The following is a 14,417-nucleotide window of genomic DNA, read 5'->3' on the forward strand; positions in this document are numbered from 1 at the left end:
TAAGCATCTCACAAAACCATTCACTGTGATCAGCACCCAGAAGAATCTAAGAAGATCCAGTAAGATCCAAGAATCTCCTTCTACAGGCTCTCCTGCAGCCAGTGAGAGGGAGTCACTGGAGACCCTGGAGGCCCCAGGATTTCAGTGTCTACCAGTCCAGGAAATAAAGCTGGAGAGAGGTAGCCTGGCCCATTAAAGGACCTGTGTGGTGCTGAGTAGTTTTCATCAAATCTATTTGTCAAGTACTGCAGAAAAATAATTCTGTTGCTTTGAAAAAGTCAGGCCCAAGGCATTAACACATAGTTTTAATATAAGACACATCATCATTCTTGCATCCTTTCTTCATTCTGTGTTTATTTGTTGCTTTTGTTCTCTTTTTTCATACTTTCCTTCACTTTAGTCCATTCTTCCCCTCCACCTGTTCCTGACTCAGGAATTACTTCCATTCACAGTTCATTCATGAACAAGATAATGTGAGTGATTTCATGAATGGAGTCAGCTGTGCTGGTACTGGATGGTTTGTGTTCAGCTTGTGGGATTTGGAAGTGCAGATGTGGCTGTCCTGGTGCACTTGTTGTCAGAGGAGGAATGGGCTCAGATTCCAGCAGAGGAGTTGGGGTCTGGCTGGTGTTAAGAGTGGAAGCTGCTGTTGTAGACATTCTCCCTGGGACTGAGGAGGTCTCCTGTCTGCCAAGTCAGTGTTGTCTTCTCTCTCTATCATGGAAAGTCAGGGAGAGAAAAGCTTCTCTCAGAACATGCAGAGCTGGGAACCCAGCAAAGGGACTGCCTCACAGAGAAGAATTAGATTCCTCCTGGACAGGCAGAATGGACTTGCCAGGTTAGCCCAAACTAGCCTTCTTTCCCCTTCTCACTGAGGACTTTCATCACAGCAGGGTTTGAGCAGGGGCAATAGATAAGGATGTGATGGAAACAGGACAGAGGGAAGATTGTGTTAGGCAGTTCTGACCTCCAGCTGCAAGCAGGGCTGTGGCACACACCAAATGTAAGAACAGCCTTCCCATGCCAGGCCTGTACAGGCTGAATGTGCAGCTTGAGCCTGCCTAATCCCCAGGGAAACTCAGGAAGGAGTAGATTCCCAGGTAAGTAGCCAAGTGAGCTACCAACAGCCATGGGAGGGTGAGCAGGCATGACAGCCCAGGGGAGAAACAGGCAATACAGCAATCCTGTAGCATTCTCCAGAAAGGGAAGTTTAGTGTGGGCATGGTCTCCCTTGTAGAGACTGTCCTTCCCAAGAGGGTGGGGAGATCAGGATTGGGACACAGACCTGTGCCCATTGGTGCATGGAACTGGGGAGTCCTGCTAACTTTTCTTTCAGTTCTGCCTGCACAGGCAGGACAGTCTCCTTCCAGGGAGCTGAGCTCTTCTACAATTCACCCAAATCCTGATTCACCTTCAGAAAGCCTGTAGAATTAGGGAGGCTGAGAAAAGGGATGGCTTTTATTAAATATCTTTGTGCCTTGTGATTTTAAACTTTCCACCTGGCTGCCTCCCCCCTTGCTCCCTCCCTGAGTGGAGGCTGCAGGTTCATTACAGATGCTTTTAGCTGCATCCCAGCCCCTGCTGCATTGTCACCTGAGTGGAAAAGCTGGAAAATAGGTCATTACACTTGGGTGAGCAGATCCCAGCCCCACATGATACAGCTGCTTCCTGTCTTCACTGAACCCTTTTGCCACAGGCTCTTTTGCCATGCTTAGCCCTCTGCTAAATCCTCACAGCTCTTCTGCCATTATGTCCACCCACTTTTAGGGGGATCTTTTCCTTGTAGCCTAGGAGGCTACAACAGAGACAACAGCTAAGCATAATAATCCATCTAGGAGCCCACTCTTTGGTTCTGGAATCTGGTTTAGAATTCTCTGCTTGTTGTTGTGAGGTGCCTCAGGGCAGATCAAACTCCTCATGTACACAGGTGGCCCAAGAGTCCTCCACCCCCATCCCCGTGTTCATGAGGCAGGGAGTCAGTGCTTTTCCTGCTCACTTCAACAGCATGATCCAAATATCCAAAGTCATAGCCTTGCAGATAGTGGGCTAAATGAATCTCTGGATGCACTGTGAGTTCAATTTGTGTGGCTTGTTGCAAGTTCCTGGGCAGGAAGGAGTTCAAACATGAGATTTTATAAGGTGGTTACTGTGTCCCTGTATCATCATCTCTCAAACCTCCTGGCTGTCCTGGAATAGGCATCTCACAGGTGTCCAGCTGTTTGTGGGAAAATGAACTCAGCACTGGTTTTGGCATGTGCACATAAGTTTTTGGTTTATTCCTTGGATGCAGAGAGCCACCCACTCTCATATCCTTTGTCTGCTTCCATCGTCTAGATGGAAAAGATGTCCTTGCTCTGGTTTCATGAAGAAAAGATGTGCTGCACTTCAGGGGATGTCTGACACAGTTACAGAGTGCATTTGGAAAGTTCATGCGAGTCTGTGCAGGAATCTGAAGTCAGGGAAGGCTGCAAAACTTCTAGAAGGGGAGGAGGAACATGGCAGACCCATAGCACAAGGAAGAGCAGGAGAAAATGGCAGACCCATAGCACAAGGCTGTTTGGCTCTTTGAATGGACTTTGCTGTGTCAAATTTGCACACAAAAGTACCAGACAAGTCTGACCCACCTTTTTTTCTGCCTATCTAACAGCAGAAATAGCAGCTTGGTACCTGATGGCTCCTCTAGGAGCTGTTCTTCAGACCTTTGGCACAGGATTTGCCAGATAAATCAAATCCAAGCACAGGCTGACTTTGCTTGAATCAAACATTTTTCCTAACCTGTCCTTTCTGCCTGGTCAACTTTTCTCAGTAAGCAGGACAGGGGACACTGTTCTTTGGGCTGAGAGCCAAATGGAAGAGACTCCCAGGAGTCAGAATTTACAAAGTAAACCTGCATCAGTCAGTCTGTGAGAGTAACAGACAGATTCTCTCCAAGGAGAATCTGAGCATAACTCAAGTAGCAATGCCTGTTTGAGTTTGAAAAGAGCTGTGAACCTCTGCCTTGTGCTACTTGTCCTAATGAAGGCCCCTTGCTTTCTCTATTAAAGGCATTGACTTTATTACTTGAGATTTGTACACAAAGGAGAGGATGTTTTAGGGCAGACTGCATGGAGGGGGAAAGACTGATCAAAGAGGGAAGGAGTAAGCAAAAGACAGATGATTTAATGCTGGTGGATTGGGGCTATAGGGTGACCATAGTGGGTGTCCCTGGGGCATGCAAGCACTCAGTGTTCACATGTCTGGAAGCAGACAACAGCAGCAAAATCACCAGGGTCAGTGCTGAGAAACACTTGCACACTGGAAAGGATTAAAAAATAATAACAAAAGCCCAAGTGCAGAGGTGGTTGCTGCTGTGAACACAATAACAACTAACAAGAGGAAAACTGTTTTTACTATCAACGATAAATTCCAGGAAGCAGAATGCCTTGATGTTAACCCAAGGGACTGAGTGTAAGTATGAGAAAAATAAAAATAAATAAGGAAAGATGCAGTGCAGGAAGTTTTTCTTATTGCCAAGTGTTTCTGCAGTCCACCTCTTGGAGAGATAGAAAAATATTTCATAAAAGATTTCCTATGAGAGCAGTCCCTTTGATTCTCTTCCCATGCTCCCTATTTGTTTCTGAATTTCGATTATATGGACTTTGTGCAGAGAAAAAGCCCACAATTCCTAGCTGAGGTTGTAATAAGTCCAACCTCAGAAGATACAAAGCACTTTATGTTCTGTCAGAGCTCTTAGTAAGTGATTCTGCAGGTGTCACCCCAGCTAAATGATGATAACTCTTGAATCAATAAGGCAATGGAGGAATGCAGAGACTTTTCTGAGTTCAAATCTCTGTCCCTCACCCATTTCAAGAATTGGGCAACAGATTTTTATTCTAGCAAGGCATCATGTGGCACTCAACAGCTTAGTTCACAAACCACTTTCCTACAACCCACAGCAAACTGCAGCACTTAGAAACAACCAACAGACACACCCCCAGTTTATCTCAGAAAGGAAGAAACTGGTAACAGCATATCCCTTTATTAGTAGAGGTTTCTTTGGCAAAATTTCCAGATAATCCTAGGAAACAGAAGGATCCAGAAGAGAGCTAATCTCCTCCCCCTCTTTTTTTTTCCCTATACCACTCCTCATAAAGTCCCAGACACCCTGTCTTGGGGAAAATTTCCTCCTTAATAACTTTAAATGTGGGATCAGTTTATCCTTTACCACATGACATATCCTTTACCCCAAACACAATACAAAGAATTAAATAAAGGGGTTAAGGGGCTAATAGAAGTAGCCTCCAAGGTAAAAAAAAGCAGAAAATGTGAAGTTCTTGAATTTTTAATGCACTTCTAACGTCAAGATGGTCCCATTAGCAAATTAGTGACTTTGTATTTAATGACGGTTTAAAGAAAATGGGAGTTTAGCACCTGTGATTTTCTTCAACTGTCAGACAGAATTTCAGTTTTGAAAATTTATTTTTGGGTAAGAATAATGACAAGCAGGAAGATAAATTGTACATACCAAAGTCAGTGGAAAATAGAGTAATTCAATGTCTGTCTTTGTTAGAATAACTAGTTTTCTAGACAGGGGACATGCAGAACATAAATCTAGACTTCAGCAAAGCTTTGGACATGAGAAATTTTTTGTTGAGAGTGGAAGGGAGAGAAATTAGCAGAGGAATAATAAACAGGGGAGCAAATTGGCTGACACAGACTTTAATGCCTACATACTCTGCTGAAATGGGAAGTTGGGCCTGAGGGACATTATGAACAGGAGTTTCTTTTGATTAATGCTGCAGTAATGACCTGAGCACAAAAGGTAGAAATATGCTTACAGAATGTGCTGAAGCCACATGAGAAAGGTGTTGTCATTACAAGTGACTGAAATATTATGCAGTAAGAAGAAGAACAAGTAGATTATTTGACTAATACAGAGAGCAAGTACTGCAGTGGTAGGTTTTGGAGACTAACAGCAGGGCCTTTATAAGATGAGAATGCTTTAGTGAGAAACAAGAGAGGTATCATCCCCTTCTTGGGGTATCTAAATTGGCCATGAATTTCCAGGGGGCAGTGAATCATGCTGAAATGCAAAGTGACACCAGATGATCAGGTAATGTTGCATGTTATTTCTGTACAACAGCTTCCATTTTCTATTTTCTCTGAGCTGATTCTGGTCTTATTGATATTGATACAGGTGTCTAAATACCTATGTCAATATAGATGTCTATATATCTATATAGATACAGGTAAGTATCAATACATATATATGTACACATACCTTCTCTGTATATGCACATGTGAATGTATATGCTGTCTATGGTGTGATATGTATATATGATGGTGTATACATACACACACACACACACACACACATATATATACATATATAAACACAAGAATTGCTCAGCAGCTGTAGAATGCAGGAATCACTTGAGTGAAATCACTGCCCGTGGCAAGCAGGGTCCAGGAAGCCACAGTGATGTCTCAGGGCCCCTCCCATGGGATTTTCCTTGGGGACTGGGCCTCAGTGCCCCAGTGGAGGAGCCTGCCTGGTGTCATCCACAGGAGGGTGTTCTGATGAAGGCTGTGTCCCCCTCTCACAGCTGTGTGGTGGACGAGATGGACTTCTCAGGCATGGAGCTGGACGAAGCCCTGCGGAAATTCCAGGCGCACATCCGCGTGCAGGGGGAGGCGCAGAAGGTGGAGCGGCTCATCGAGGCCTTCAGGTAAGAGCAGGAGCCCTGCAGCCCCACTGCTGCAACCAGGGGAAGCAGGGAATACAGCACACCCAAGGCAAAAATCCAGCAGTCGTGGAGAGAATGTCCACAGAGTTCCCTTCCTGAGAGGGGGATCATGGAGGCGCTCCTGAAGGATGGAGTCCTCTGTGCTGTGTCACAGCTGTGGCCTTGTCAGAGCTTCAGTGGCATGAAGGGTACCAGGGGCCAGAGGGAGGCCAGTCCTGGTGTGGCTTCCAGCAAGGGATTCCCTGTTTATTGGTCACTCACAGGAAGAGAAGCAGAGGGACTTGCAGGGCTGCTCGGTTCTCCCTTGGTGCACCCAGAGGAGTGCTCAGCAAGGCAGGCTGGAGCAGACACCTCCTGTAGTACTCTTGTGTACTGACACACTCTGAGTTGTCCACTCCTGCCTCACCTGCTTTTTTGGTTCCTGAGGACAAGAAGGCTGAAGTTTCAGTGGCCTGCTTCAGCCATTGGTGGGGAAATTTGCCTTCAATCTGCTTGTAGTAAAGGCATAGCCAAGCTGGAGCAGAGGGCTCCCATGTTCCATGCTAAGTGTGTGCATCCCTCCTGCTGCAGCCAGAGGTACTGCATGTGTAACCCAGATGTGGTCCAGCAGTTCCACAACCCGGACACCATCTTCATCTTGGCCTTTGCAATCATCCTCCTCAACACAGACATGTACAGCCCCAACATCAAGCCTGACAGGAAGATGATGCTGGAGGACTTCATTCGCAATCTGAGAGGTGAGGGTTCTGCCTTGATTTTTCTTTTTTGACCACTTGCTTTTCTAAATTTTGCCTAGATGAAGTCAGGAAAAACCTAGTGGAACTGCCTTATCCCAGGTCTTCTGCTGCTTGCCTGTGAGCCAGACATGGAAAGCCCTTTGAGATGCCTTCTAGGGTGCTGGGGAAGGGAAATTCTAATTAACTTTGTTTTCTGCAGAAAGCTGTCCAGTCTTCTCAGAAACCAACCATTTTCCTTTGAGAGATGGATTAATCTTTTGAGATACCTCATTGCTTGGAAACTGTCCATTGTATTACATTTTCCTATTGTTCAGCTCCATCCTTCTTAGACCCTGCTGGGTTGTGCTAAACAAGCCCTACTTGCTGCTTTGAATATATGAACACATTTTCCTTTTATTCAGGCTAAATCTTTCCCTTCTTAATTGCCTGCAATTACTTATAGTAACTGTAGGCGTGACAGAGTTCATGCATACATTATTTCTCTGCAATTTCTGATACATCAGTTCCCCAAATCAATTTTCTTCTATTTTCAAGGTCAGTCTTTTCCATCCTGGTAATATATTGTTAGAAGCACTTTTTCAAATGTGATCACAACATACTCATATATAGAGCTACTGCCTTGTTCTTATTTTCAGATCTACTAACTCAGCTCAGTATTGTTTGGCCTTTTTGACATCATGTCTAGACAAATTATTGTCTAATTTCCCAGCCATATTCATTCCTAGGTCATCCTAGGTCAGCCATTTTCCAAGTTTCTCTTACTGCACATCTGCAATTCATATAAAGATCCCTCAAAGTTTTTCCAGCATAAATTCCTGTCTTTTCTAAAGATTTTGCATTTTTCTGGGTTCCTTTGACTTGTTTCTTTGTCCTGATTGCTGTTCAGAAAGTGTCATCTGAGCCTCCCACACCTTCCACAGTTTGTCACCTGGTTCAGACTGGTATTATGTGACACTGAGGCCCTCTTTCAAGTGAATTCCACAGATACTGAATGGGTCTGCTTCCTGCCATCACCCCCTTTAGTATTACAATAGATAGCACTAAAAAAAGGGATTTTTTTTTTTTTTTTAATGTTAACTTACATTTAGAGTTGCCTTAAAAACTGTCAGTTCACACCACAATGCATTAAATCAGCATGAGGGTCACTCATCTCCAGTGTGCAACACACCACAACTCTTTAGAGCAAGTGAATGTCACCCCATCACAGACAGGCAGAGACACTTCAATCCAGACTCACCTGCAGGCCAATGCGCAGGCCAGCAGCTTCAGCAGCCTGTGTTGGGAATGTTATCTGGGATACACTTGCAAGGATCTAGGTAAGGGAGCAGGACATCTCAATGCCTTTCCATTTCTCAGCAGGTCCTCACCTGCATCACTCAGGATAGTACATCTCAGATCAGGGAGCTGGAGGGAATGCAGAGAAAATCAATATAAAATTACTGGAGGAATTCAGTTTGGAGGAAGGACTGGAAACTTGGTTTTCAGTGTTTGGCTCAGGGAAGGGTGAAAAAAACCTTTTCTGCCAGGCTTTGAATGGTCAGACAGCAAAATCTGGAGAATTATTTAAGGAGATGTAAAAGAGGAGAGGGGCAGGGTCAAGGCAGAGATACCACAAACACAATAGCAGGAAAGCATTATTCCTAGGAGACAACACAGAAGGAAAATGGTGGAGGTCACCAAGAAGACAAGGAGAGATGATGCCTGCATTGGCAGGAAGAGCTGCTGAATCCCATCATAGGCCTTTTCCATATCTAGCACTTCTGATGATGCAAAATCAATGCAGGGGTTACTGCTGAGTGGCCCAAGATAAATGAATGTGAAATTGTGGCTATAAAACCTTAGGGAACACATGGAAAGGAGCCATCATGCAGAGCAATGGAATAATGAAATCAACTGCATTGGCCTTAGAGATGTCAATCTCTCCTCTGGTGCATTAGAGAAACAAAGGAGACAGCCTAAAGTGAAGGATTGCTATTCCCCTTCACTTCCCAGCACTGCACAGTGCAGAGGCACTAGTGACCTGCCAGGGACCACTGGTTCTTCCCTTTTCTTTTCTCTCTGGCTGGCCTGCCCAATACTTTCTGTGTTTGGCAGGGGTGGACGACGGTGCTGACATCCCTCGGGAGCTGGTGGTGGGGATCTATGAGAGGATCCAGCAGAAAGAGCTAAAATCTAATGAGGACCATGTAACTTATGTCACCAAAGTGGAAAAGTCCATAGTTGGAATGAAAACGGTGAGCACCCAGAACCCTCTGGCACCCACTCAGCCCCTCTGTCCCCACCTCTCTCCCTGCCCTCTTTCCTGTGTTTTTCCTCCATTCCTTTCTTCTCTTATGTAATACTTGCCTTTCTTGTCTCTACAAATGTACTCCTTTTACTCTAAACTCTTTATTTCCTGCTATCTCATTCTTTCCTAATTTTGAGGGATCTCCTTGGCCAGAGTTTACAGTATCTAGTGCTGTAATTGTTTGCCCATGAATTTTACTGCAGGTCCTGGCTGGCTCAACTGATAGGTCTGCAGTGTTTCAAACTTTCAGGCCTTTTAAGGGTGTAGGAAGTAAAAGGCAAAGTGATGGAAAACAATTTTATCTGTCTCTAATGAGTTCCCTAAAGATTGCTGGGGTTAAGAGATTCCCAAAGTGCAGACATTGTCTTTGGCAGTAACCAGTCTGTAGTGCAAGAGCATACAAACTGTTTATCCAAAATAAAGCAGAATGATTTCTCAAAACCCAGGAAACCTGCAGATATATGGTGGGGTGAGAGAGGATGAGCAGTGACCCAAGGATTGGAAGCCAGAGACAGGATGTGTGAGCAAGAAGGTTGCATTTAGTCTGCCCTCTGATTTACCCAGGCTTTCTCTGTTACACACCAAAGGCTTTCTCTGTTACTGCACCAGCAGGAAAATTGATGGCAAGGAATGGTGGTGAGGAGGTGATTTGTCTGGGCAGAGTGGGTGGAATTGTGTCACTGGGCAGGGTTGTGCAGTCTGAGGGTGGGGGAGACCCCCAGTGGCCCCTCCTTGAGCCCCTGCCTGCCCTTGTGTGCTCCCTGCAGGTCCTGTCGGTGCCCCACCGCCGGCTGGTGTGCTGCAGCCGCCTCTTCGAGGTGACTGATGTCAACAAAGTGCAGAAGCAGGCAGCTCACCAAAGGGAAGTCTTCCTCTTCAATGACCTGCTGGTGGTGAGTGTGCCTTGGCAATTAGGCACTGCAGTAATAAAACCTGCCCTGGTTTCTGTAAGGAAATCTGAAACCAGCCCACAACATCCATTTCCCCTCTGTTCTAAGGACAGCTCCCAGTTCATCAACATTGTAAGACACAGCTCTGGACCCTTCACCATTAAAAACCTACTAAATCTAGAACTTCAGTAAACCCTTGAAAAAACAAACTGTCACATCCCACAGCCATCCAAGCAATGTTATTGCTCTCTCTCATGCCTTTACCAGCAGGGAGGTTCATTTCATGAAAGGGAGGTTCATTTCTTTGTCTATTTGTACTACAGTACACGGAGCCCTCTCATGCCCTTTAAATCTTTCCTGCCAGACACTTCAAAATCACTGCCTTCTAACATGGAAAAGGCTGTAGCAGACTAGATAGTACTTCTCAGACCCCCAAATGTGAAGAGTATTTTTGAAAGTGTCCTGCCTCAGCCATGGAATTATGCAGGTACAGGAGAGCAGAGTTACCCTGAGACTGGAAGGAGGCCAAACAAAATGAAAGTTTGCTGAATTTAATGGTGAAGTAAAACTGAGGTGGCAGCAGATGCAAGGCTAAACCCAAACTCTGCAGCCATTTGCACAGTTATGAACCTGGGGAGAGGGTCTGCTCCCCGCTCTCCCTCTACTCCATGGGATAAACCAGATCCATAAGAACTGGAGGTACAAGGTCCATAAGTGCTGGGGTACAAGGGCAGCACAGCATTCTCATACATGCTTGTTCCCAGCTCTAAGGTATTTATGACAGGCTTCCCTTTGCCTTTTGATCTGTTCCTTGGTGAAGAGAATTACCCTTTCAAAGTCAAAATGTGGTGATCAAGCACCTCTGGGAGAGAGCGGAGTGGGCCCAGAGCAATGCCTGCAGGATTCCAGAAGTGCTGTTATAAGTGCAGCATTCCAGGCAGCTCTCCTGCAAAGACCCAGTCACTCAGCAAACACTGCTCCCATGTACACTTACCAGAGCTTTTTTGCCTTGAGCAGTTTGCATCACTCCTGCCTCACTGTTCTCCAGCACCAATGATGCTTCTCTCCCTCCTACAGATCCTCAAGCTTTGCCCGAAGAAGAAAAGCTCCTCAACATACACATTCTGCAAGTCAGTCGGCCTGCTAGGGATGCAGTTCCATCTCTTTGAGAATGAGTGTAAGTCCACTGCTCCTGGGTTTCCTGGAGGGGTTTGGCAGGGAAAAGGAGAAGGAGGGAGGGGGCTGTATGAGTTTGCATTAGGAGAGAGATTCTGTCAGAGTTAAAAGTGGAGGAGAGAAAACTGAGGCTTGTGCCAAGGAGATCACTCTTTAGGTACACTGTGATGAGAAGAAGCTCCTGGTACCTCTCCTAGGTCTGAGCATCTGCAGAAGTGCATAATGGAAGGATCTGGCTTGTTATGGTGGCAGGGACACCAGTGGTGAAGACTGGAGGAAAAAAATATACATCTCACTGAGCTCCCAGAAGCCACTGTTGGTGCAGAATCTTATTCACAGAACTGCTGCTGCCAGCTTTAGCCCCTCTCCCCTCATACCCAAAGTCCCAGCCCCCACTGCTGCCTCTGGTGCTGGCAGAGGCAGAGGTGCTGCTGCCACCTCCCTGCACAGTGCCATGCTGTGCTGAGAGCTTCCCAAGGCAGAGGCAGAGCCCTTGGAACAGTACCCACCAAAGCATGGCAGGAGGCCAGCCCTAGTCAGCCTGACCTTGATGGTCTGGGAATAGAGCCATGATGTGTCATGACTGGGGCTGCTTGTGCCATGCAGGAGTTCCAGAAACAGGCAGGCTTCCTGCTGGCACAGGCAGAGCAGTCCCAGGCAAGCATGGCTGATGCTCCTGGGATCAGGGGCACAATCCCCTGGGATCACAATGCACTCCATTGTGAGCACATGGAGAACATGCTGCAAGGAAGGCAAAATATAGCAGCACTGTGGCTCTACTAAGTTTTTTCTATCCTTCCTCTACTCTACTGGCAGCATGAATCACTCTCCCAACACCCTACTCTGCAGCAGGCAGAGGTTCCTACATCCCTGTGAACTAAAGGGCCATTCATACCTGAGCATCCTCAGGAGGCACCATCAGAGCTGGAATCAGCTTTCAGGGGTAGCATGACTATCCTGGGAGTGTCCAAATCTTCTGGCAAAGGTGCCCTGTTGTGTATCCCTTGCAGAGAGAGTAAAGCATATGTCACAAAGATCTTGTGATCTGAACAGATGAGAGAGACAGGGTGGGAAAAGAGCTTGGCACGCAAACAGGGGGAGCAGAGAGCTGGCTGAAAATAACAGGTTAGGCCTTGGCTTGTTTGGGAAAGACTGATAAGGGAAGGCTGCCCATGGAAGGCAGGCAGATGTAGGAGCACTAGAGGAGAAGTGACAGAAGACAGAAATTAAATTTAGAGGAATGTGAAAGGAAAGGAGGAAAGGGATTGAAACCACCAGCCATTGAGCAAATGTTAGAGGAAGTCTAGTCAAAAGCATGGCAAGTTGTCTGCATTCTCGTGTTCTCCTGATTCTGTTGGCTGAATCTCCAGTCATTACCCCCCTGCACACAAACCTGATCTTTAAAACATAAGGCCTTTTGCTGTATATTTTCACTCTCTGGGCATGGCCCCTCATTTACATTCCTGTGTGTTTTGCTCCTGTGAGGAGCACTAAGCAGAGACCTACAAATACACATCTTTCCCTTTACCATTCTCTCTGCAGAGTGCAATGAGCTCCCCACCTGCACTGTGCCAACACCCCTCCTGTTCTCTGCAGGTGAAAGGAGAGACTGGGCACAAGTCCTGCCACTGTGGATGCAATGGCTCTGACCCCAGAAGACAAACTCTCCTGCTGCATCTCCCACAGGAGACAAAGTGTTGGCCTCATAAACACTGTTTGCTCTTCCACAGATTGAGAAAGGCTTTACAGTCTTACCTCTGTGCCCAGGTTCCTAGGCCAGTGCTGCACTAAAAGCAACTAAGAGCTAGAGTTCTCTGGTTTTGGCAGCACTGGGGTGCTGGTGACACTTGCCTTGCTGCTGCAGCTTGGTCCTTCTGTTCTCTTGGAGGGCTGCAGTGCTGCAGGTTCCCACAGTTGGCACTGTGACAAACTCTGGGTTGTGCAATTCCATTGGACTCATGCTGAAAACTCTCTGTCCTTCAGATGTACCAAAACAACCAACAACTCCATCATGAATGTCTAACACCTCTTTATTTTGTTGGCACATCTTTTTTTCAGATTACCCCCATGGCATTACACTGGTAACTCCAGTTTCAGGCTCAGAGAAAAAACAGGTACTACACTTCTGTGCTCTGGGTGCTGAGGAAATGCAGAAGTTTGTGGAAGACCTGAAAGAGTCAATAGCAGAAGTGACAGAACTGGAACAGATACGAATTGAATGTAAGGGTCTCTCATACAATTCACACTCCAATGCCATCACATTGCATGGCAGAAAGGGTAAAGGAAGTGTTCTTCAGGAGCAGGGGCAAAGAGGATGAGCAGCACAAGTCTGCACAGGATGTTCCTGGGTTCACTGACAGGTTGAAAAAGCACTCTGTGACCACCAGCCAGCAGGAGAAATGAAAGGACTTAACTACTTACAATGCTTATGAGACAGGGAGTGTGATACAACAGCCTGGAATAGGGAAACTTAGACTGTCACACCCAGAAGATTCTTTTCTGTCCCATACTCCTTTGACTAGGCAAACATGACCTGTAAATAGCTGGGATAGATCTCGTACCTTTAGCAGAGTTGTCCTGAGGGCCAGCAGTCTGTCACTCCATGGCCTTACACAGACAAGATGTCCATGTGGCCTTTGATGGCCTTTCCATGTACAGACTGATGAGCCAGAGTAGCTCAGCTGCAGTGTCCCCTCTGTCCAGCACTAGCCAATCCTGTATAAATGTAAGTCACATGTAGGAGGTCCTATAGAGATACCTAAGTTTCTTCACATATCAAATCCTCTTCAATTTCTATTTTTTCTTGGCTGTTCCTCTCTCCCTTCTTGACACTCACTTGTGATTTCCTTGCATTAATTCTCCTTGCTGGCTTCCCATTTTTTTTCCTTCAATATGCTGGTGACCTTCCCTCCATCCCTCCCTTCATTTATTTCCATGTCTGTTTTGCAGGGGAACTGGAGAAACAGCAAGGGACAAAGACTCTCTCCTTAAGGACCAACGGAGCCCAGATGGAACTGCAGTCTAAGCAAGGCTCTCCAACAGGTAACAGGGCACCCAGCACCCAACTGTTTTTTTGGTCTGGAAGTACTGCCTTTGCAAATGTGTTCTCACTAGTTCCTGTGAGAATATCTGCAAAAAGAAGTGTTCAGTTTTGTGTCCTTTTGCCTTAGCCAAGTAGTGGAAATATGAGAGCATATACATTCTTTAAAATGTATACCCTAGAAATGCCCTTGAAGTCTCAATACCCAGTCTGCAGCTGTAATACCTGGTAAAGAACTGTTACTGATAGAGCATGGGTAACTTCTGAAGAACCTGGCCTAATTTTCTTCCCTGAACTGATAAAACTTACCCCACTAGGCAGCTAACAGGTTGCAAGAGGGTCTGGATTGGCCTTGCACCTCTCCCTTTAACTCTCCAGTCCACAGTATGAGGGCCAGCTCTTGACTAGAGGGGCAGATCTCATGAGTGAGACATTTTGTTTTATTTCAAAGGCAAGAAGGATTTGGGGGAGAAGGTCTCGGACAGCACAGTGGAGGTAAGTAGAGTGCAGAGCAGCTGAGGTAAGTAATTCTCTCTCACTTCAGCACTTCTCACATTCTCT

The 14,417-nt window shown here is 46.1% G+C and overlaps 2 protein-coding genes and 1 long non-coding RNA gene across 16 annotated transcripts in view; 1 reads left to right on the plus strand and 2 right to left on the minus strand.

Annotated features, from left to right (window-relative positions):
* Positions 1 to 11,819, minus strand: part of LOC108962765 (uncharacterized) — a 37,866-nt gene extending 26,047 nt beyond the window's left edge. For all 4 annotated transcript variants that reach the window (XR_003945989.2, XR_001991475.3, XR_001991476.3 and 1 more), the window contains exons 1-3: positions 11,712 to 11,819; positions 10,635 to 10,841; positions 7,701 to 7,867 (exon numbers count right to left, since the gene is read on the minus strand). This is a non-coding gene — a long non-coding RNA (uncharacterized LOC108962765). The remainder of the gene's footprint in view (positions 1 to 7,700; positions 7,868 to 10,634; positions 10,842 to 11,711) is intronic.
* IQSEC3 (IQ motif and Sec7 domain ArfGEF 3) overlaps positions 1 to 14,417 on the plus strand; it is a 51,131-nt gene that overhangs the window by 33,702 nt on the left and 3,012 nt on the right. For 5 of the 6 annotated variants that reach the window (XM_018919752.3, XM_050969774.1, XM_030238359.2 and 2 more), the window contains 8 exons: positions 5,586 to 5,708; positions 6,297 to 6,463; positions 8,558 to 8,697; positions 9,518 to 9,643; positions 10,718 to 10,817; positions 12,875 to 13,036; positions 13,766 to 13,858; positions 14,308 to 14,351. In XM_018919752.3, coding sequence (XP_018775297.1) covers positions 5,586 to 5,708; positions 6,297 to 6,463; positions 8,558 to 8,697; positions 9,518 to 9,643; positions 10,718 to 10,817; positions 12,875 to 13,036; positions 13,766 to 13,858; positions 14,308 to 14,351 — 955 coding nt within the window. Of the gene's footprint in view, positions 1 to 5,585; positions 5,709 to 6,296; positions 6,464 to 8,557; positions 8,698 to 9,517; positions 9,644 to 10,717; positions 10,818 to 12,874; positions 13,037 to 13,765; positions 14,288 to 14,307; positions 14,352 to 14,417 lie in introns of those variants that run through there. The other variant, XM_050969775.1, reaches the window with a different exon arrangement.
* Positions 12,885 to 14,417, minus strand: part of LOC103820452 (sodium- and chloride-dependent GABA transporter 1-like) — a 61,465-nt gene continuing 59,932 nt past the window's right edge. For 4 of the 6 annotated variants that reach the window (XR_007776555.1, XR_007776557.1, XR_007776554.1 and 1 more), the window contains 2 exons: positions 13,378 to 13,531; positions 12,903 to 12,984 (listed from right to left, as the gene is read on the minus strand). The gene's annotated coding sequence lies outside the window, so the exon portion shown is untranslated. Of the gene's footprint in view, positions 12,985 to 13,377; positions 13,532 to 14,417 lie in introns of all 6 variants that reach the window. The other 2 variants (XR_007776559.1, XR_007776556.1) reach the window with 1 other exon arrangement.

The sequence above is a fragment of the Serinus canaria genome, chromosome 1A, assembly GCF_022539315.1.
Source record: "Serinus canaria isolate serCan28SL12 chromosome 1A, serCan2020, whole genome shotgun sequence".
Classification (NCBI taxonomy): Eukaryota; Metazoa; Chordata; class Aves; order Passeriformes; family Fringillidae; genus Serinus; species Serinus canaria.